Source organism: Oncorhynchus gorbuscha, linkage group LG14 (assembly GCF_021184085.1).
Source record: "Oncorhynchus gorbuscha isolate QuinsamMale2020 ecotype Even-year linkage group LG14, OgorEven_v1.0, whole genome shotgun sequence".
Classification (NCBI taxonomy): Eukaryota; Metazoa; Chordata; class Actinopteri; order Salmoniformes; family Salmonidae; genus Oncorhynchus; species Oncorhynchus gorbuscha.
In genome coordinates this window covers 18,525,285-18,541,188 of record NC_060186.1, presented here as the reverse complement: position 1 = coordinate 18,541,188, position 15,904 = coordinate 18,525,285, and the positions used below count along the sequence as shown (strand labels likewise).

At 45.7% G+C, this 15,904-nt stretch overlaps 1 protein-coding gene across 1 annotated transcript; it reads right to left on the bottom strand.

Moving 5' to 3' along the window:
• Window positions 1-5,112: 5,112 nt before the first annotated feature.
• Window positions 5,113-15,427, bottom strand: LOC123995807 (protein Wnt-16-like). Its single transcript, XM_046299487.1, has 4 exons — window positions 14,931-15,427; window positions 14,558-14,784; window positions 12,378-12,667; window positions 5,113-6,366 (listed from the first exon to the last, which is right to left on the bottom strand). Exons 1-4 carry the CDS (start codon window positions 15,023-15,025, stop codon window positions 5,902-5,904), a joined length of 1,077 nt encoding a protein of 358 aa, XP_046155443.1. The 5' UTR covers window positions 15,026-15,427; the 3' UTR covers window positions 5,113-5,901.
• Between the last annotated feature and the right edge of the window lie 477 nt (window positions 15,428-15,904).

Here is a 15,904-nt window from a genome sequence, read left to right as displayed (position 1 = left end):
TGAACCATCAGATCCTCCTCTCCACCCTCTCCGAGTTGGGCATTTCCGGCGCGGCCCACGCTTGGATTGCGTCCTACCTGACAGGCCGCTCCTACCAGGTGGCGTGGCGAGAATCTGTCTCCTCACCACGCGCTCTCACCACTGGTGTCCCCCAGGGCTCTGTTCTTGGCCCTCTCCTATTCTCGCTATACACCAAGTCACTTGGCTCTGTCATAACCTCACATGGTCTCTCCTATCATTGCTATGCAGACGACACACAATTAATCTTCTCCTTTCCCCCTTCTGACGACCAGGTGGCAAATCGCATCTCTGCATGTCTGGCAGACATATCAGTGTGGATGACGGATCACCACCTCAAGCTGAACCTCGGCAAGACGGAGCTGCTCTTCCTCCCGGGGAAGGACTGCCCGTTCCATGATCTCGCCATCACGGTTGACAACTCCATTGTGTCCTCCTCCCAGAGCGCCAAGAACCGTGGCGTGATCCTGGACAACACCCTGTCGTTCTCAACCAACATCAAGGCGGTGGCCCGTTCCTGTAGGTTCATGCTCTACAACATCCGCAGAGTACGACCCTGCCTCACACAGGAAGCGGCGCAGGTCCTAATCCAGGCACTTGTCATCTCCCGTCTGGATTACTGCAACTCGCTGTTGGCTGGGCTCCCTGCCTGTGCCATTAAACCCCTTCAACTCATCCAGAACGCCGCAGCCCGTCTGGTGTTCAACCTTCCCAAGTTCTCTCACGTCACCCCGCTCCTCCGTTCTCTCCACTGGCTTCCAGTTGAAGCTCGCATCCGCTACAAGACCATGGTGCTTGCCTACGGAGCTGTGAGGGGAACGGCACCTCAGTACCTCCAGGCTCTGATCAGGCCCTACACCCAAACAAGGGCACTGCGTTCATCCACCTCTGGCCTGCTCGCCTCCCTACCACTGAGGAAGTACAGCTCCCGCTCAGCCCAGTCAAAACTGTTCGCTGCGCTGGCCCCCAATGGTGGAACAAACTCCCTCACGACGCCAGGACAGCGGAGTCAATCACCACCTTCCGGAGACACCTGAAACCCCACCTCTTTAAGGAATACCTAGGATAGGATAAGTAATCCCTCTCACCCCCCCCTTTTAAGATTTAGATGCACTATTGTAAAGTGACTGTTCCACTGGATGTCATAAGGTGAATGCACCAATTTGTAAGTCGCTCTGGATAAGAGCGTCTGCTAAATGACTTAAATGTAAATGTAAATGTAATTATAACAGAACATGGCCAAGATGTTCAAATGTTCATAGATGACCAGCAGGGTCAAATAGTAATAATCGCAGTGGTTGTCGAGGGTGCAACAGGTCAGCAGCTCAGGTGTAAATGTCAGTTGGCTTTTCATAGCCGATCATATAGAGTATCTCTACCGCACCTGCTGTCTCTAGAGTGTTGAAAACCGCAGGTCTGGGACAGGTAGCAATTCTGGTGAACAGGTCAGGGTTCCATAGCCGCAGGCAGAACAGTTGAAACTGGAGCAGCAGCAGGGCCAGGTGGACTGGGGACAGCAAGGAGTCATAAGGCCAGGTAGTCCTGAGGCATGGTCCTAGGGCTTAGGTCCTCCTCCGAGAGAGAGATAATACTTAAATTCACACCGGATAAGACAGGAGAAATTCTACAGATATAACAGACTGACCCTAGCCCCCCGACACATGAACTACTGCAGAATAAATACTGGAGGCTGAGACAGGAAGGGTCGGGAGACACTGTGGTCCCATCTGACGATACCCCCGGACAGGGCCATCCAGGCAGGATATATGGAAATAAAGTATTTGGTCACCTACAAACAAGCAAGATTTCTGGCTCTCACAGACCTGTAACTTCTTCTTTAAGAGGCTCCTCTGTCCTCCACTCGATGTACCACACCTGTTACCTGTATTAATGGCACCTGTTTGAACTTGTTATCAGTATAAAAGACACCTGTTCACAACCTCAAACAGTCACACTCCAAACTCCACTATGGCCAAAACCAAAGAGCTGTCAAAGGACACCAAAAACACAATTGTAGACCTGCACCAGGCTGGGAAGACTGAATCTGCAATAGGTAAGCAGCTTAGTTTGAAGAAATCAACTGTGGGAGCAATTATTAGGAAATGGAAGACATACAAGACCACTGATAATCTCCCTCGATCTGGGGCTCCACGCAAGATCTCACCCAGTGGGGTCAAAATGATCACAAGAACGGTGAGCAAAAATCCCAGAACCACACTGGGGGATCTAGTGAATGACCTACAGAGAGCTGGGACTAAAGTAACAAAGCCTACCATCAGTAACACACTACACCTCCAGGGACTCAAATCCTTCAGTGCCAGACATGTCCCCCTGCTTAAGCCAGTACATGTCCAGGCCCATCTGAAGTTTGCTAGAGAGAATTTGGATGATCCAGAAGAAGATTGGGAGAAGGTCATATGGTCAGATGAAACCAAAATAGAACGTTTTGGTACAAAACTCAACTCGTTGTGTTTGGAGGACAAAGAATGCTGAGTTGCATCCAAAGAACACCATACCTACTGTGAAGCATGGGGGTGGAAACATCATGCTTTGGGGCTGTTTATCTGCAAAGGGACCAGGACGACTGATCCGTGTAAAGGAAACAATGAATTGGGCCATGTATCGTGAGATTTTGAGTGAACCTCCTTCCATCAGCAAGGGCATTGAAGGTGAAACGTGGCTGGGTCTTTCAGCATGACAATGATCCCAAACACACCGCCCGGGCAACGAAGGAGTGGCTTCGTAAGAAGCATTTCAAGGTCCTGGAGTGGCCTAGCCAGTCTCCAGATCTAAAGCCCATAGAAAATCTTTGGAAAAGGTCTGTGTTGCCCAGCAATAGCCCCAAAACATCACTGCTCTAGAGGAGATCTGCATGAAGGAATGGGCCAAAATACCAGCAACAGTGTGTGAAAACCTTGTGAAGACTTACAGAAAACGTTTGACCTCTGTCATTGGCAACAAAGGGTATATAACAAAGTATTGAGATAAACTTTTGTTATTGACCAAATAATTATTTTCCACCATAATTTGCAAATAAATTCATTAAAAATCCTACAATGTGACGTTCTGGATTTTTTTTTCTAATTTTGTCTGTCATAGTTGAAGTGTACCTATGATGAAAATTTACAGGCCTCTCATCTTTTCAAGTGGGAGAACTTGCACAATTGGTGGCTGACTAAATACTTTTTTGCCCAACTGTAACCCCATCCACTTTGCCAAATCACAGCCCTCACACCACGAGACATATTTCTTCAACCACCAACTTACCATCCTGAGACAAGGCCGAATACAGCCCACAAAGATCTCCACCACGGCACAACCCAAGGGGGGGGCGCCAACCCAGACAGGAAGATCACGTCAGTGACTCAATCCACTCAAGTGACGCACCCCTCCTAGGGACGGCATGGTAGAGCACCAGTAAGCCAGTGACTCAGCTCCTGTAATAGGGTTAGAGGCAGAGAATCCCAGTGGAAAGAGGGGAACCGGCCAGGCAGAGACAACAAGGGCAGTTCGTTGCTCCAGTGCCTTTCCGCTCACCTTCACACTCCTGGGCCAGACTACACTCATTCATATGACCTACTGAAGAGGTGATTCTTCAGTAAAGACTTAAAGGTTGAGACCGAGTCTGCGTCTCTCACATGGGTAGGCAGACCTTTCCATAAAAATGGAGCTCTATAGGAGAATCCCTGCCTCCAGCTGTTTGCTTACAAATTCTAGGGACAGTTAGGAGGCCTGCGTCTTGTGACCACAGCGTACGTGTAGGTATGTTCGCCAGGACCAAATCGGAAAGATGGGTAGGAGCAAGCCCATGTAATGCTTTGTAGGTTAGCTGTAAAACCTTGAAATCAGCCCTAGCCTTAACAGGAAGCCAGTGTAGGGAGGCTAGCACTGGAGTAATATAATCAACGTTTTTGGTTCTAGTCAAGATTCTAGCAGCCGTGTTTAGCACTAACTAAAGTTTATTTAGTGCTTTATCCAGGTAGCCGGAAAGTAGAGCATTGCAGTAGTCTAACCTAGAAGTGACAAAAGCATGGCTAAATTATTCTGCATCACTACTGTAAATTGCTCTGGATAAGAGTGTCTACTAAAATGTAATTGTGTCCTTAGTATCTCACTTTAATGGACTAATTCAACTGAAAAAGGACAGCGAGATGTAATCCTCCATTTATTTTGTAACTGGAGCATCTGATTCCTGAAAGCAGTCCTCAAAACAAAAACATGACTGAAAAGCCTCGAGGTCAGAGCGCTTCGGGCACACGTCAACTGCTCTCCTCCATCTCGTCCCACTTTCTTTAGGTCTGGGTTTCCCCCCTCTCCTCTCACCAACAAGTCATAGTGCTGGACGCTTCAGGGAAATTTAAGGATCAGTATCGCTAGACTTATAAAGGCTCTTTAAGAGAAAGCACTCGCGGTATTTCGCATAGCATCGTCACTTCTCACATAGCACAGCCTCTCATTCAGGAGAGAGAGAGAGAACAAGAGAGGGAGAATGAAAGCGAGAGAGAGAGAGAGAGAGAGAGAGAGAGGTGGACAGGGGTAAAGGAATAGAGAGACTGAAAATGGGAAGAGAGTGAGAGGGGAAACGAAAGGACTGCGAGGAAGAGACTGAATAGGCTTAAATTCTTAGAGACAGCAAGAGGAATGCTCCGAAACCAAGTCAAGCATCTCCACGGTCCTGCTGTCAGTGGGTCTACTGAGAACAAGCTGCTCCGTTCCATTGATGCATTCCTTCATTTATAACTGGTTTCGGATCCAAACACAAACACAGGAAAGAGAAAAGGTTGATCGGACAGCAAAAGGATAACAAAGGACCAACACATTAAGTGGTACAGCTTGACAAACACATGCTGTATGTCTGAGAGCATTGGATGGGCTTGAATCTTAAGACACTCATCGTGTGACGCAGCATCCTTTAATATTTACTAAATGTAAACCATTTACAAAAATATTACGTCATCTGACATATTCTCAGTCAAAGTACCCGGCACTTTACCCTGCCCTGACTTGTGCAATCTGAATAGAACAAAACAAATATTGTAGATTTCAAGAAACCTTTCCAAAATATCTCAAATAAAAATGTCATGGTACCATATATTTTTGAAGTCATTCGCAGTTTATTCCAAAAATACAAAGCATTTGAATGATTATTTCAAGACTTATTTCTATGCATTGATACTGCAAGCTTTCCAACAAGAATACGTCTAACCTATCCACCATCAATCACCATAAAGCCATGGGTCTGTCCTTACTCCCTAGCCTGGAAGAGTGCCCCAGAAATGACACAAAAGATGGCAACCTCTGACGGTTTCCCAATCCCTGTACTGTCTATAGCTCTAGCCTGCAGTTGTCTATATGAGACTTCGTTCTGATCTGGAAATGTAATGACACTGTTGCGGCTCAGCAGGACTGGGTTGCCGCCCCCCTACAGGCACTTTTTGGTCCCTTTGTTCTCCTCTTACACATCATTCACCGGGTCCATTTGAAGACTTGAAGAGGTGAGGTTTTAACTTTCATCAAAGTTCGGTTTGTTTTTATCATTGAGTTTTGTGGCTCATTTCTACTCTTGAGTAAATCATGAAGATGTCCATGTTTGGTAGTCAGAGTGTGTGGATCCTCAAGCCTCTGAAACACTGTGGAACTCCTGTCCCATTGGATAGCCTCCTACAAGGCTGGGCCCTGATAGGCCAATCAAAGTCAACTATTTTCCACTGTCTTTGTCCACCTCTGATGGTGTGGTGTATAAATACCGTCTTCCTGAGAGTTGAGATGGAGGGTTGCCCCCCCCCCCCTTGTCCATGGGAGAGAGGAATGATGGGGGGAGTCTTTTAGTCTCTCATTGGGGACGGTGTGAGTGTGTGTGTGCCATCACCTGCCTCCCCCTCCCTATTTACACGTGTGCATGTCATTCATGCTCTCACACTTCTGACACCTCACATAGCAACACCACACAAACTTACACTCGCACCTCTCTACGTGGCGAACCACGTGTGTATTATACCCTCGACCGCAGCAGAGCAGGTTACACCCGTCGGGGCCGGCCGAGGTGCGGTTACACCGGCGCCCTCTAGTGCCCGCCACGCCCCAGCGCCGGTCCTCCAGACAGTAGTTAGGAGACTTGTTGAGGAAGATAAGTTCTTCCTTCCCAATGGGCACGCGTCGCTGGTCCTTCTCCTTCCTCCTCACCTTCCTCTTGGAGCGGTCCAGCACCTGCACGCTTCCCTCGTAGCGCTCCTTCAGGAAGTTGCCCACGCGCTCGAACGACGCCATGGTGCGCCAGCACGTCTTGACGGCACACGAGCCCGACACGCCGTGGCAACGGCAGTCGGTGGCCATCGTCTTGGCGACAGCCTGAAAAGGCAAACAATGGAGAGGATGGTGTTAGGAATTACAACAGACTTACAACACTAAGAATTACAACATTGTAAATGCTACGACGGACTCGATGACAGAACTCTGTTTGATAGAGACTCTGCCTTTTGTTTACACAAACGCTGTGGGAATGTTTTGAGCAAAATCACAATCTATTGTTCTGAATGCTGGATCTTGGACTGGGACTGTAACATTAGTCCTGAGGTTTGTGCATTCTACTTCTAACTCTGACACAATAGACTCCCTGGGCACTGTGTACAACTGGAACAAAAAGCTAAACTGTCCTTCACAGTTTAAACTGAGAGATTGAGGAGACATTTTCTTATGACCACAAACCCCAGGGCTCATTGGATTTAGGATGACCCCAGAAGAGCCAACAAATTTCACCTCTTTTTCACCTCTTCTCCCTCTTCCCTGTCGGTTCAGTTTAGTTGGAAAGGCAGTGTGTGTGTGTGTGTGTGTGTGTGTGTGTGTGTGTGTGTGTGTGTGTGTGTGTGTGTGTGTGTGTGTGTGTGTGTGTGTGTGTGTGTGTGTGTGTGTGTGTGTGTGTGCAAAAGTATGTGTTTCAGTAAACAGATACACTGCTACCATTGTGTCCACATCCCTCTCTAGTAGTGAAGCCCTCTCCTCTTGACAGTGGCTAGTAGATAAGAGAGGGACCCAGTAAGCGTGTCTTAGTGAATACCATTGAACGGTAACGCGCATGCCCCGCCCACCTGAGGATCTTTTTCAGCCATCTATTTCCTGTGTTTGATGGGTGCAAAACGTCCCCCCCCCCACCCCCGTTAACGTTACGACGGCGGAAATGGTTGAAATGACCTGTAAAACACACTCCGGTCATGGCTGAAATGGGCTCAATGGCAGTAGCATAAAGTACTGAAGGAGTACTCGTTACATTTGAAATGCTTAGCAGGACAGGAAAATGGTCCAATTCACATACTAATCAAGACAATACGTGGTCATCCCTACTGCCTCTGATCTGGCTGTCTCACTGAACACAAATGCATCGTCTATCACAGTGCAATCCGTTTTGTCACCAAAGCCCCATATACTACCCACCATTGCGACCTGTACGCTCTTGTTGGCTGGCCCTCGCTTCATACTCGTCGCCAAACCCACTGGCTCCATGTCATCTACAAGACCCTGCTAGGTAAAGTCCCCCTTATCTCAGCTCGCTGGTCACCATAGCATCACCCACCTGTAGCACACGCTCCAGCAGGTATATCTCTCTAGTCACCCCAAAAACCAATTCTTTCTTTGGACGCCTCTCCTTCCAGTTCTCTGCTGCCAATGACTGGAACGAACTACAAAAATCTCTGAAACTGGAAACACTTATCTCCCTCACTAGCTTTAAGCACCAACTGTCAGAGCAGCTCACAGATTACTGCACCTGTACATAGCCCACCTATAATTTAGCCCAAACAACTACCTCTTTCCCTACTGTATTTAATTAATTTATTTGATCCTTTGCACCCCATTATTATAATTTCTACTTTGCACATTCTTCCATTGCAAAACTACCATTCAAGTGTTTTACTTGCTATATTGTATTTACTTTGCCACCATGGCCTTTTTTGCCTTTACCTCCCTTCTCACCTCATTTGCTCACATTGTATATAGACTTGTTTATGCTGTATTATTGACTGTATGTTTGTTTTACTCCATGTGTAACTCTGTGTCGTTGTATCTGTCGTACTGCTTTGCTTTATCTTGGCCAGGTCGCAATTGTAAATGAGAACTTGTTCTCAACTTGCCTACCTGGTTAAATAAAGGTGAAATAAATAAAAAATAAAAAAAGTTTAAATTAGGTCTGAGTGTTGGAGTGTGCCCCTGGCTATCCGTACATTTTCAAACCAAGAAAATGGTGCTGTATGCTTTGCATAATTTAAGGAATATGAAATGATTTATACTTTTACTCTTAATACATAGGAATATTTGATCAATTACATGTACTTTTGATACTTAAGTATATTTAGGACCAAATACTTTGACTTTGACTATAGTATGTTTTTTACTGGATGACTTTCACTTTTCCTTGAGTAACTTTCTATTAAAGTATCTATACTTTTACTCAAGTATGAAATTGGGTACTTTTTCCACCACTGCTCAATGGAGTACATTGTCTTACCGTTGAATATATAACAACACTAATGCTTTGTCTGGGATTTAACGCACGTCTCGACACGTACTGTACACGACAAGAAAGACAGCTTTATTTTGATGGCTGTTCATTTTTTGTGGAATTCAAAAAAATGAATAATTTAATACGGTTGAAATGTTTACAAAATAGATGCGCTGAAATGAAAGCAAGTCCCGAATATTATTTATATATATATATATACTCGGATTATAGTGATATGTCTGATCTCACAAACCATGTAAAGTACGTTTAAGATAGGCATAATCTAGAGCCAAGCGGGGTTTTTTTAAATCTGTGGGTATCCTGCACACTTGTTGAATTATGCAAGAGTATGTGACATTAACAGTCATTAATTAGGCAGTCTAGACAGCGCAGGTGGGTGCAGGTAGGGTATACAGAGAAAGTGTTGGGTGGTTACAGCCCTCTTCCACTCCATTATGTTAATGTATTCATCTATACAGCCTGTGTATTTATATTTAAAAATACCTGATACACTAATAGAATGTATACAGTGCCGTCAGAAAGTATTCAGACCCTTGACTTTTTCCACATTTGGTTTTGTTACAGCCTTAATTTAAAATTGATACAATTTAGATTTTTTTGTCACTGATACACACATAATACCCTTTAATTTGACTAATTAATTTTAAAAAATGAGAAGCTGAAATGTCTTGAGTCAATAAGTATTCAACCCCTTCCTTATGGCAAGCCTAAACATTTCAGAGGATAAGTTGCATTGACTAACTCTGTGTGCAAGAATGGTGTTCCAACATTATTTTGTAATGACTACCCCATCTCTGTACCCCATACATTCAATTATCTGTAAGGTCCCTCAATCAAGCAGGGAATTTCAAGCACAGACTCAACGACAAAGAGAAGGGATGTTTTCCAATGCCTCGCAAAGAAGAGCACCTATTGGTAGATAATAAAATAAAGATAATTAAAGCTCACATTGAATATCCCTTTGACATGGTGAAGTTATTCATTACACTTGGGTGGTGTATCAATACACCCAGTCACTACCTTCCTAACTCTGTTGCCGGAGAGGAATGAAACCGCGCAGGGGTTTCACCTTGAGGCCAATTGTGATTTTTAAACCAGTTACAAAATGAAATGTGGGAAATAAATACATCTTCTGTCCTGAATAGAAGGCATTATGTTTGGCGGGGGTCATGTTATGGGTATGCTTGTCATTGGCAAGGACTAGGGAGTTTTTTAGGATAAAAAGGAAAGGAATAAAGCTAAGCACAGGCAAAGTCCTAGAGGAAAAGCTGGTTCAGGCTGCTTTCCAACAGACACAAATCCACCTTACAGCAGGACAATAACCTAAAACGCAAGGCCAAATATACACTGGAGTTACTGGACAACATTGAACGTTCCTGAGTGGCCTATACCTAAATCTCCCACCAAAATCCCTGAACTCCATTCATTATTTGTCTGTGCCAGTAAAATGTTTTATTTGCTGTCTCTGCCTGGCCGGTTCCCCTCTTTCCACTGGCTCAGTCATTGGCTTACTGGTGCTCTTCCACGCCGTCCCTAGGAGGTGTGCGTCACTTGAGCGGGTTGAGTCACTGATGTGATCTTCCTGTCTGGGTTGGCGCCCCCTCTTGGGTTGTGCCGTGGCGGAGATCTTTGTGGGCTATACTCGGCCTTGTCTCAGGATGGTAAGTTGGTGGTTGAAGATATCCCTCTAGTGGTGTGGGGGCTGTGCTTTGGAAAAGTGGGTGGGGTTATACCCCAGGACAGGGCCAAACAGGAAGGATATCATCGGATGGGGCCACAGTGCCTCCTGACCCCTCCTGTCTCAGCCTCCAGTATTTATGCTGCAGTAGTTTATGTGTCGGGGGGGCAAGGGTCAGTTTGTTAAGTCTGGAGTACTTCTCCTGTCTTAACTGGTGTCCTGTGTGAATTTAAGTATGCTCTCTCTAATTCTCTCTTTCTTTCTCTCTCTCGGAGGACCTGAGCCCTAGAACCATGCCTCAGGACTACCTGGCACGATGACTCCTTGCTGTCCCCAGTCCACCTGGCCGTGCTGCTGATCCAGTTTCAACTGTTCTGACTGTGATTATTATTATTTGACCATGCTGGTCATTTATGAACATTTGAACATCTTGGCCATGTTCTGTTACAATCTCCGCCCGGCACAGCCAGAAGACGACTGGCCACCCCTCATAGCCTGGTTCCTCTCTAGGTTTCTTCCTAGGTTTTGGCCTTTTCTAGGGAGTTTTTACTAGCCACTGTGCTTCGACACCTGCATTGCTTGCTGTTTGGGGTTTTTGGCTGGGTTTCTGTACAGCACTTTGAGATATCAGCTGATGTACGAAGGGCTATATAAATACATGCGATTTGATATGCTATAATTAAGTCAATGTCTGATGGATTACAACATTTCAAAAAGTTTGGAGTATCTTCATCCATTGTCCAACTGTTGCATCTATTAGAATTGTTTTTAAAACTTTTTAACAATTTTGATGACCGTTGCTACAATTTAGATGGCCTGGTGTCTGCTTGAACATTCATTAGTCACGCTGTCACGCCTCACCCATTAACTCACATCATCGAGGATGTTACACTTTCTTTCCCCTCTCTCCTTCTGTCCCGTCTGAGTATCTCCCTCTCACACTGACCTTCTTATTCTCCCTTCCCTCTACTCTGTTTCCTACAATCGTTCTGCTTTTCTCTGAATATGGTTCCCGCTCTCTCTAGCACACACGCACGCGCACACACACACACACACACACACACACACACACACACACACACACACACACACACACACACACACACACACACACACACACACACACACACACACACACACACACACACACACACACACACACACACACACACACACACACACACACACACACACACACACACACACACTTCCTGGAACGTCTCCTGAGAGTATTTTTAACAGTGTGTGATAAAACCTATTACCCACTGAATGGTTTGGTCCTCACTCCTCTCCAACCCCATATGGTGAACGAAACTCAACTATAATAGTTACAGTAGGATTGCTTTCATGGTGCTAGATTAGTACTGTCATATCAGTCATTCATTCAGACACAATGAACCCTACACCTGCTAGTCTTGACAACTTGAGTTATAGCTCCCATGAGCCCTATTCATATTGCCCAGAGTACCCTTAACAACTGTGTTCACGAGGCCTCCCGGGTGGCGCAGTGGTTAAGGGCGCTGTACTGCAGCACCAGCTGTGCCATCAGAGTCCCTGGGTTTGTGCCCAGGCTCTGTCGTAACCGGCCGCGACCGGGAGGTCCGTGGGGCGACGCACAATTGGCCTAGCGTCGTCCGGGTTAGGGAGGGCTTGGTTGGTAGGGATGTCCTTGTCTCATCGCGCTCATCTCAGCCCTCCTGTGGCGGGCTGGGCACAGTGAGCGCTAACCAAGGTTGCCAGGTGCACGGTGTTTCCTCCGACACATTGGTGCGGCTGGCTTCCCGGTTGGATACGCGCTGTGTTAAGAAGCAGTACAGCTGGTTGGGTTGTGTATCGGAGGACGCATGACTTTCAACCTTTGTCTCTCGCCCGTACGGAAGTTGTAGCGATGAGACAAGATAGTAGCTACTACAACAAATGGATACCATGAAATTGGGGAGAAAAAAACAATAAAAAAATAAACTGTGTTCATAAAATTCTCTCTAGCTAGGTTGTGGATGTGTGTGTTTTGTTATAGGGTGTATTGTGTCTAATCTGACATCAAACTTCATTGCTGTGATGTTTTTTGTTCTGTACACTGTCTGGTCTGTGTGTTGTACATGCTCTGTAAGTGTTCTTCGCCCTCAATGAGTGGGTGTGTGGGTTGGGTCTGTGTGTGTCGCGTCTCACCTGTCTCCCGGCTTCACTGTTGTGCTGGTTCATGGTGAGCAGTGCATCCCCTCCCCTGGCTGAGGACATATTCTTCACTGAATTATCTATGAACTTCCTGCTGAACCATGTACCGTACTGGATATGGTCTGAGCAACCGCCCCAGTGCCACCCTTCGCTGGGCGAGCCTGTGCCCTGCAGACTGATGTCACAGCCGCACTCTGTCATATTGCCCGCACTGCAGGAGCGCGTCACTGCCTGGACCAGCCCAGCCGCCATCACCGCGTGGATAAACGCCGTCTCCTTTGTCCCTGTCAGAGTCAATGAAAAGAGTTTGTCGGAAGGGCAAATGTACGCATGGATTATCGTGTAACAGTGGCTGTGGAGCTCTAACAGTGGCTGTGGACCTCTAAAGCAGGCATTGGGTGGATTCTGAAAAGATTCCACTGCCACAACTTTCAGCCAATAACACCTCAGACAGAGGAAAATGGCACAAGTCTAGCATTAGAACTTCCGTGCATCTCAGTAGCACAGGCCTAGATATCCATACAACTTCCATGTGTCTCAGTAGCACAGGCCTAGATATCCATACAACTTCCATGTGTCTCAGTAGCACAGGCCTAGATATCCATACACTTCACAGGTTAGGGGCCACAGTAGACCCTGAGTGAGGACAGACAGAGAGACTTAGAACATGTAAGGCCATCTGGAAATCTGACCGCCGGACAGAAACATTTGATTATGTCCTGTAATGAACGAAGGCTGAAAAAAATGTAAACCCAAGTGCATGTTTAATGGGTAGACTACTAAGATGTACAGCTTATGGAAAGGGCTTGATAGACAAACCTCTAAAATATGCAGAATCGTCTGGATGGAACAGAAACATAATGACACCTGGTGACATCACTTGTAATGATTCAGAGAGTGCAGCTTCTAAGAATGACATGGTGTTTAAAAGGTCATACATAGTCTATCTTTGCTGTCAATCAAGGTTCAAACGTAAATTAGAGGTCCAAGCCACAGGTTGACCCAAAAGCCTTTCCTCCATGGAACAACAAGAAATCACCACTTCAAATTTGAGTTTGGCACTATGAAGGTTTGATCCTTCAAACAAATGACAATTGCAGTTATTTAGGTTATCTGTGCTGCATTATATTATAAACCTTTCTTGCTGCGCCCTAACCCAATAAGAACATTGTCTCCGAGTCCGATTAGATCAAGTTCCCATTTTTAGAACACGAAGACAAGACATCCGTGGTCAAACAGCAGAGCATACGTTTTTACAGTTGATGGTACGAGTCCGGACATAGGCTACATCTATGCATTTCCATCCCATTGTATTATGCATAGGCCAAAATCAGCATAATCGATATGGTCAGTTTTTCTTCCGATGTTTTTCGTCTGGGTTGAGTGAAGAAAGTTGATAGATGGGATGTGACAGGGTGCAACAAGGATAGAGAGGAATTTAGAAGAATGAGCTTCATGTGAAACTAAAATGTTGATAGCTAAAACATGCGCTGACTCTTAACCATCTTTGAAATCTGCATGGAAACAGATTTCTGGAACGCTATCTCTAAAAACAAAGAAACGGTGGGTGCTCTTATGTTACATGTCGACCATGAATCTCCTAATTAGGATAATCCTGGCTGGTTTCTGCACCAGAGGGGAGTAGGGGTTCTCTGTTCAAAGACCACACTTGACCGTGGATAAATGCTGTGTTTGGACGGTTAAACCGAAACAGATGTGCGCACATGTTCTTTCTCTCTCTCGCCCCATAGGGCATACAGCTGCACGACTGGGCAAATCAAATCACGTCCCCTCCCTGGCCAACATTAAACATTTTCATGACTCAAACCATTTTCATGACTCAAACCGAATAAAGAGTTATGGAAAATGGAAGACGTGCTTCTTTTTGAGGCACTATCAAATAGAAAGACAATTTAGGGACTGTTTTTATATAGCAATTGCCTTAAACGGTCAAATACCAAATGATGTGGGCACACATATTAAATATCGGATTATGGAATACGACCATTACAATAGATGCACCCAAAATATAGTCTAATTTTCCAAATTAAACCCAATCAAAAATAACATTATCAATAGCACATAAAAGTGCTCGCGAATTTTTGCCAGCGGGGCACAAAGCACCCTATTGTTTTATGTCTATTAAAACGAGTATTTAAACCGCCTGTCCTTACCACTGGTTAGCTCGTAGCCGAACACAGATAGCTCTTTGGCAGTAGAACAGTTCCAACGCTCGTGCTCGAACTGCGTCTGGCACTCCGCGATGCCGATGCGCGCGCCGTCCTTGATGCTTGGCAGGAGATGGGGCTTTCTCTTGCACAGGTCCTTCTGCTTGTGCGTCAGCGGGAGATTGGCGCAGCCCAGCTTCTCTGGTACTCCCACGGAGGTTATTCCCAACCACCTGAGACACAAAGCAAGCAGAGGAGAAAGTACGTTACTTTCTAAACCCCATTCAGCCCCAAACGGAATCGTATTTCATGCATAAACAAAATGGTGCAATTTCACCAAAAAGCCAAGCTTAAATCACAAGCAATGAAATATACTTACATCCAACTGGCTCGACAGCAGACAGGATACAGTGAAAACAGTAAGAGAAACAGAAAGCAGATCTGATGTACTCCACAGCCGCTTCTTCTCTCCATGGCCACCTCATTTACAGAAGCTGACTGGCCTCCCGGGCACTGGGGAAGGGTATGTCCATGGAGCGCTGGGTCGGTGCTGGGCTCTGTCTCATGCTAGCCCCACAGCATAGGACCCTAACAGAAATAATCCTCAATCCGTGGTTATCTCGAGCAATTCAGTAAAACAAAAACATCCACGGGGAGAGAGAGATGGTGATTCTAATCTAATGTGGCTCGGCGGCTAGTAGCCTACAGTTGGATGGGTGATAAAATAAGTTCCCGACGGTGTTCCCCAAAACGCAGACAAACAGTTTTATCCTGGACTGGGAGAACCCACACAGAGCGTCTCTGAAAAGCGCGCTCCCAGGCTCGGATTGGCGCACCCGTGTATTAATATTCAGCAGACGCGCATATCCTACGCGCTAATTGGACGGACGCGCAAAGAAAAACGCAGATGGCACTGACAGGAACTAAGCAAAACGTTTGGCATGAGAGGTGGGGTTCCACTAGATAGCACATCCAGAGTCCAAATTGGCTGTAGCCCATGGTAAATATGTATGAAAACCAAATGTACATTTTGGTCTTAATTTGGGGTTAGGGTTAGGAATAATGTTATCAATGTGATTAAGGTTAAGGTTAGATTTAGAATCAAAAGTTAAGAAGATCAATTGTAGAAATAGGCGGGGTTTATGACTTTGTGACCGTGGTAACTAGTAATGACCGAGAAGGTGGAAGGAAGAACAAAAGTCAGCAGAACACTGCTTTATAATGGTCACTTCACTCAAGCGCTGTAAACCTAATCATGTCAGGCGAATATCATTTTTCACCGAAAAATTCCTTGATACGAAACCTTGAGTGACGTGAGTGCATGAGATATTTATAATACAATAGATTATCTCA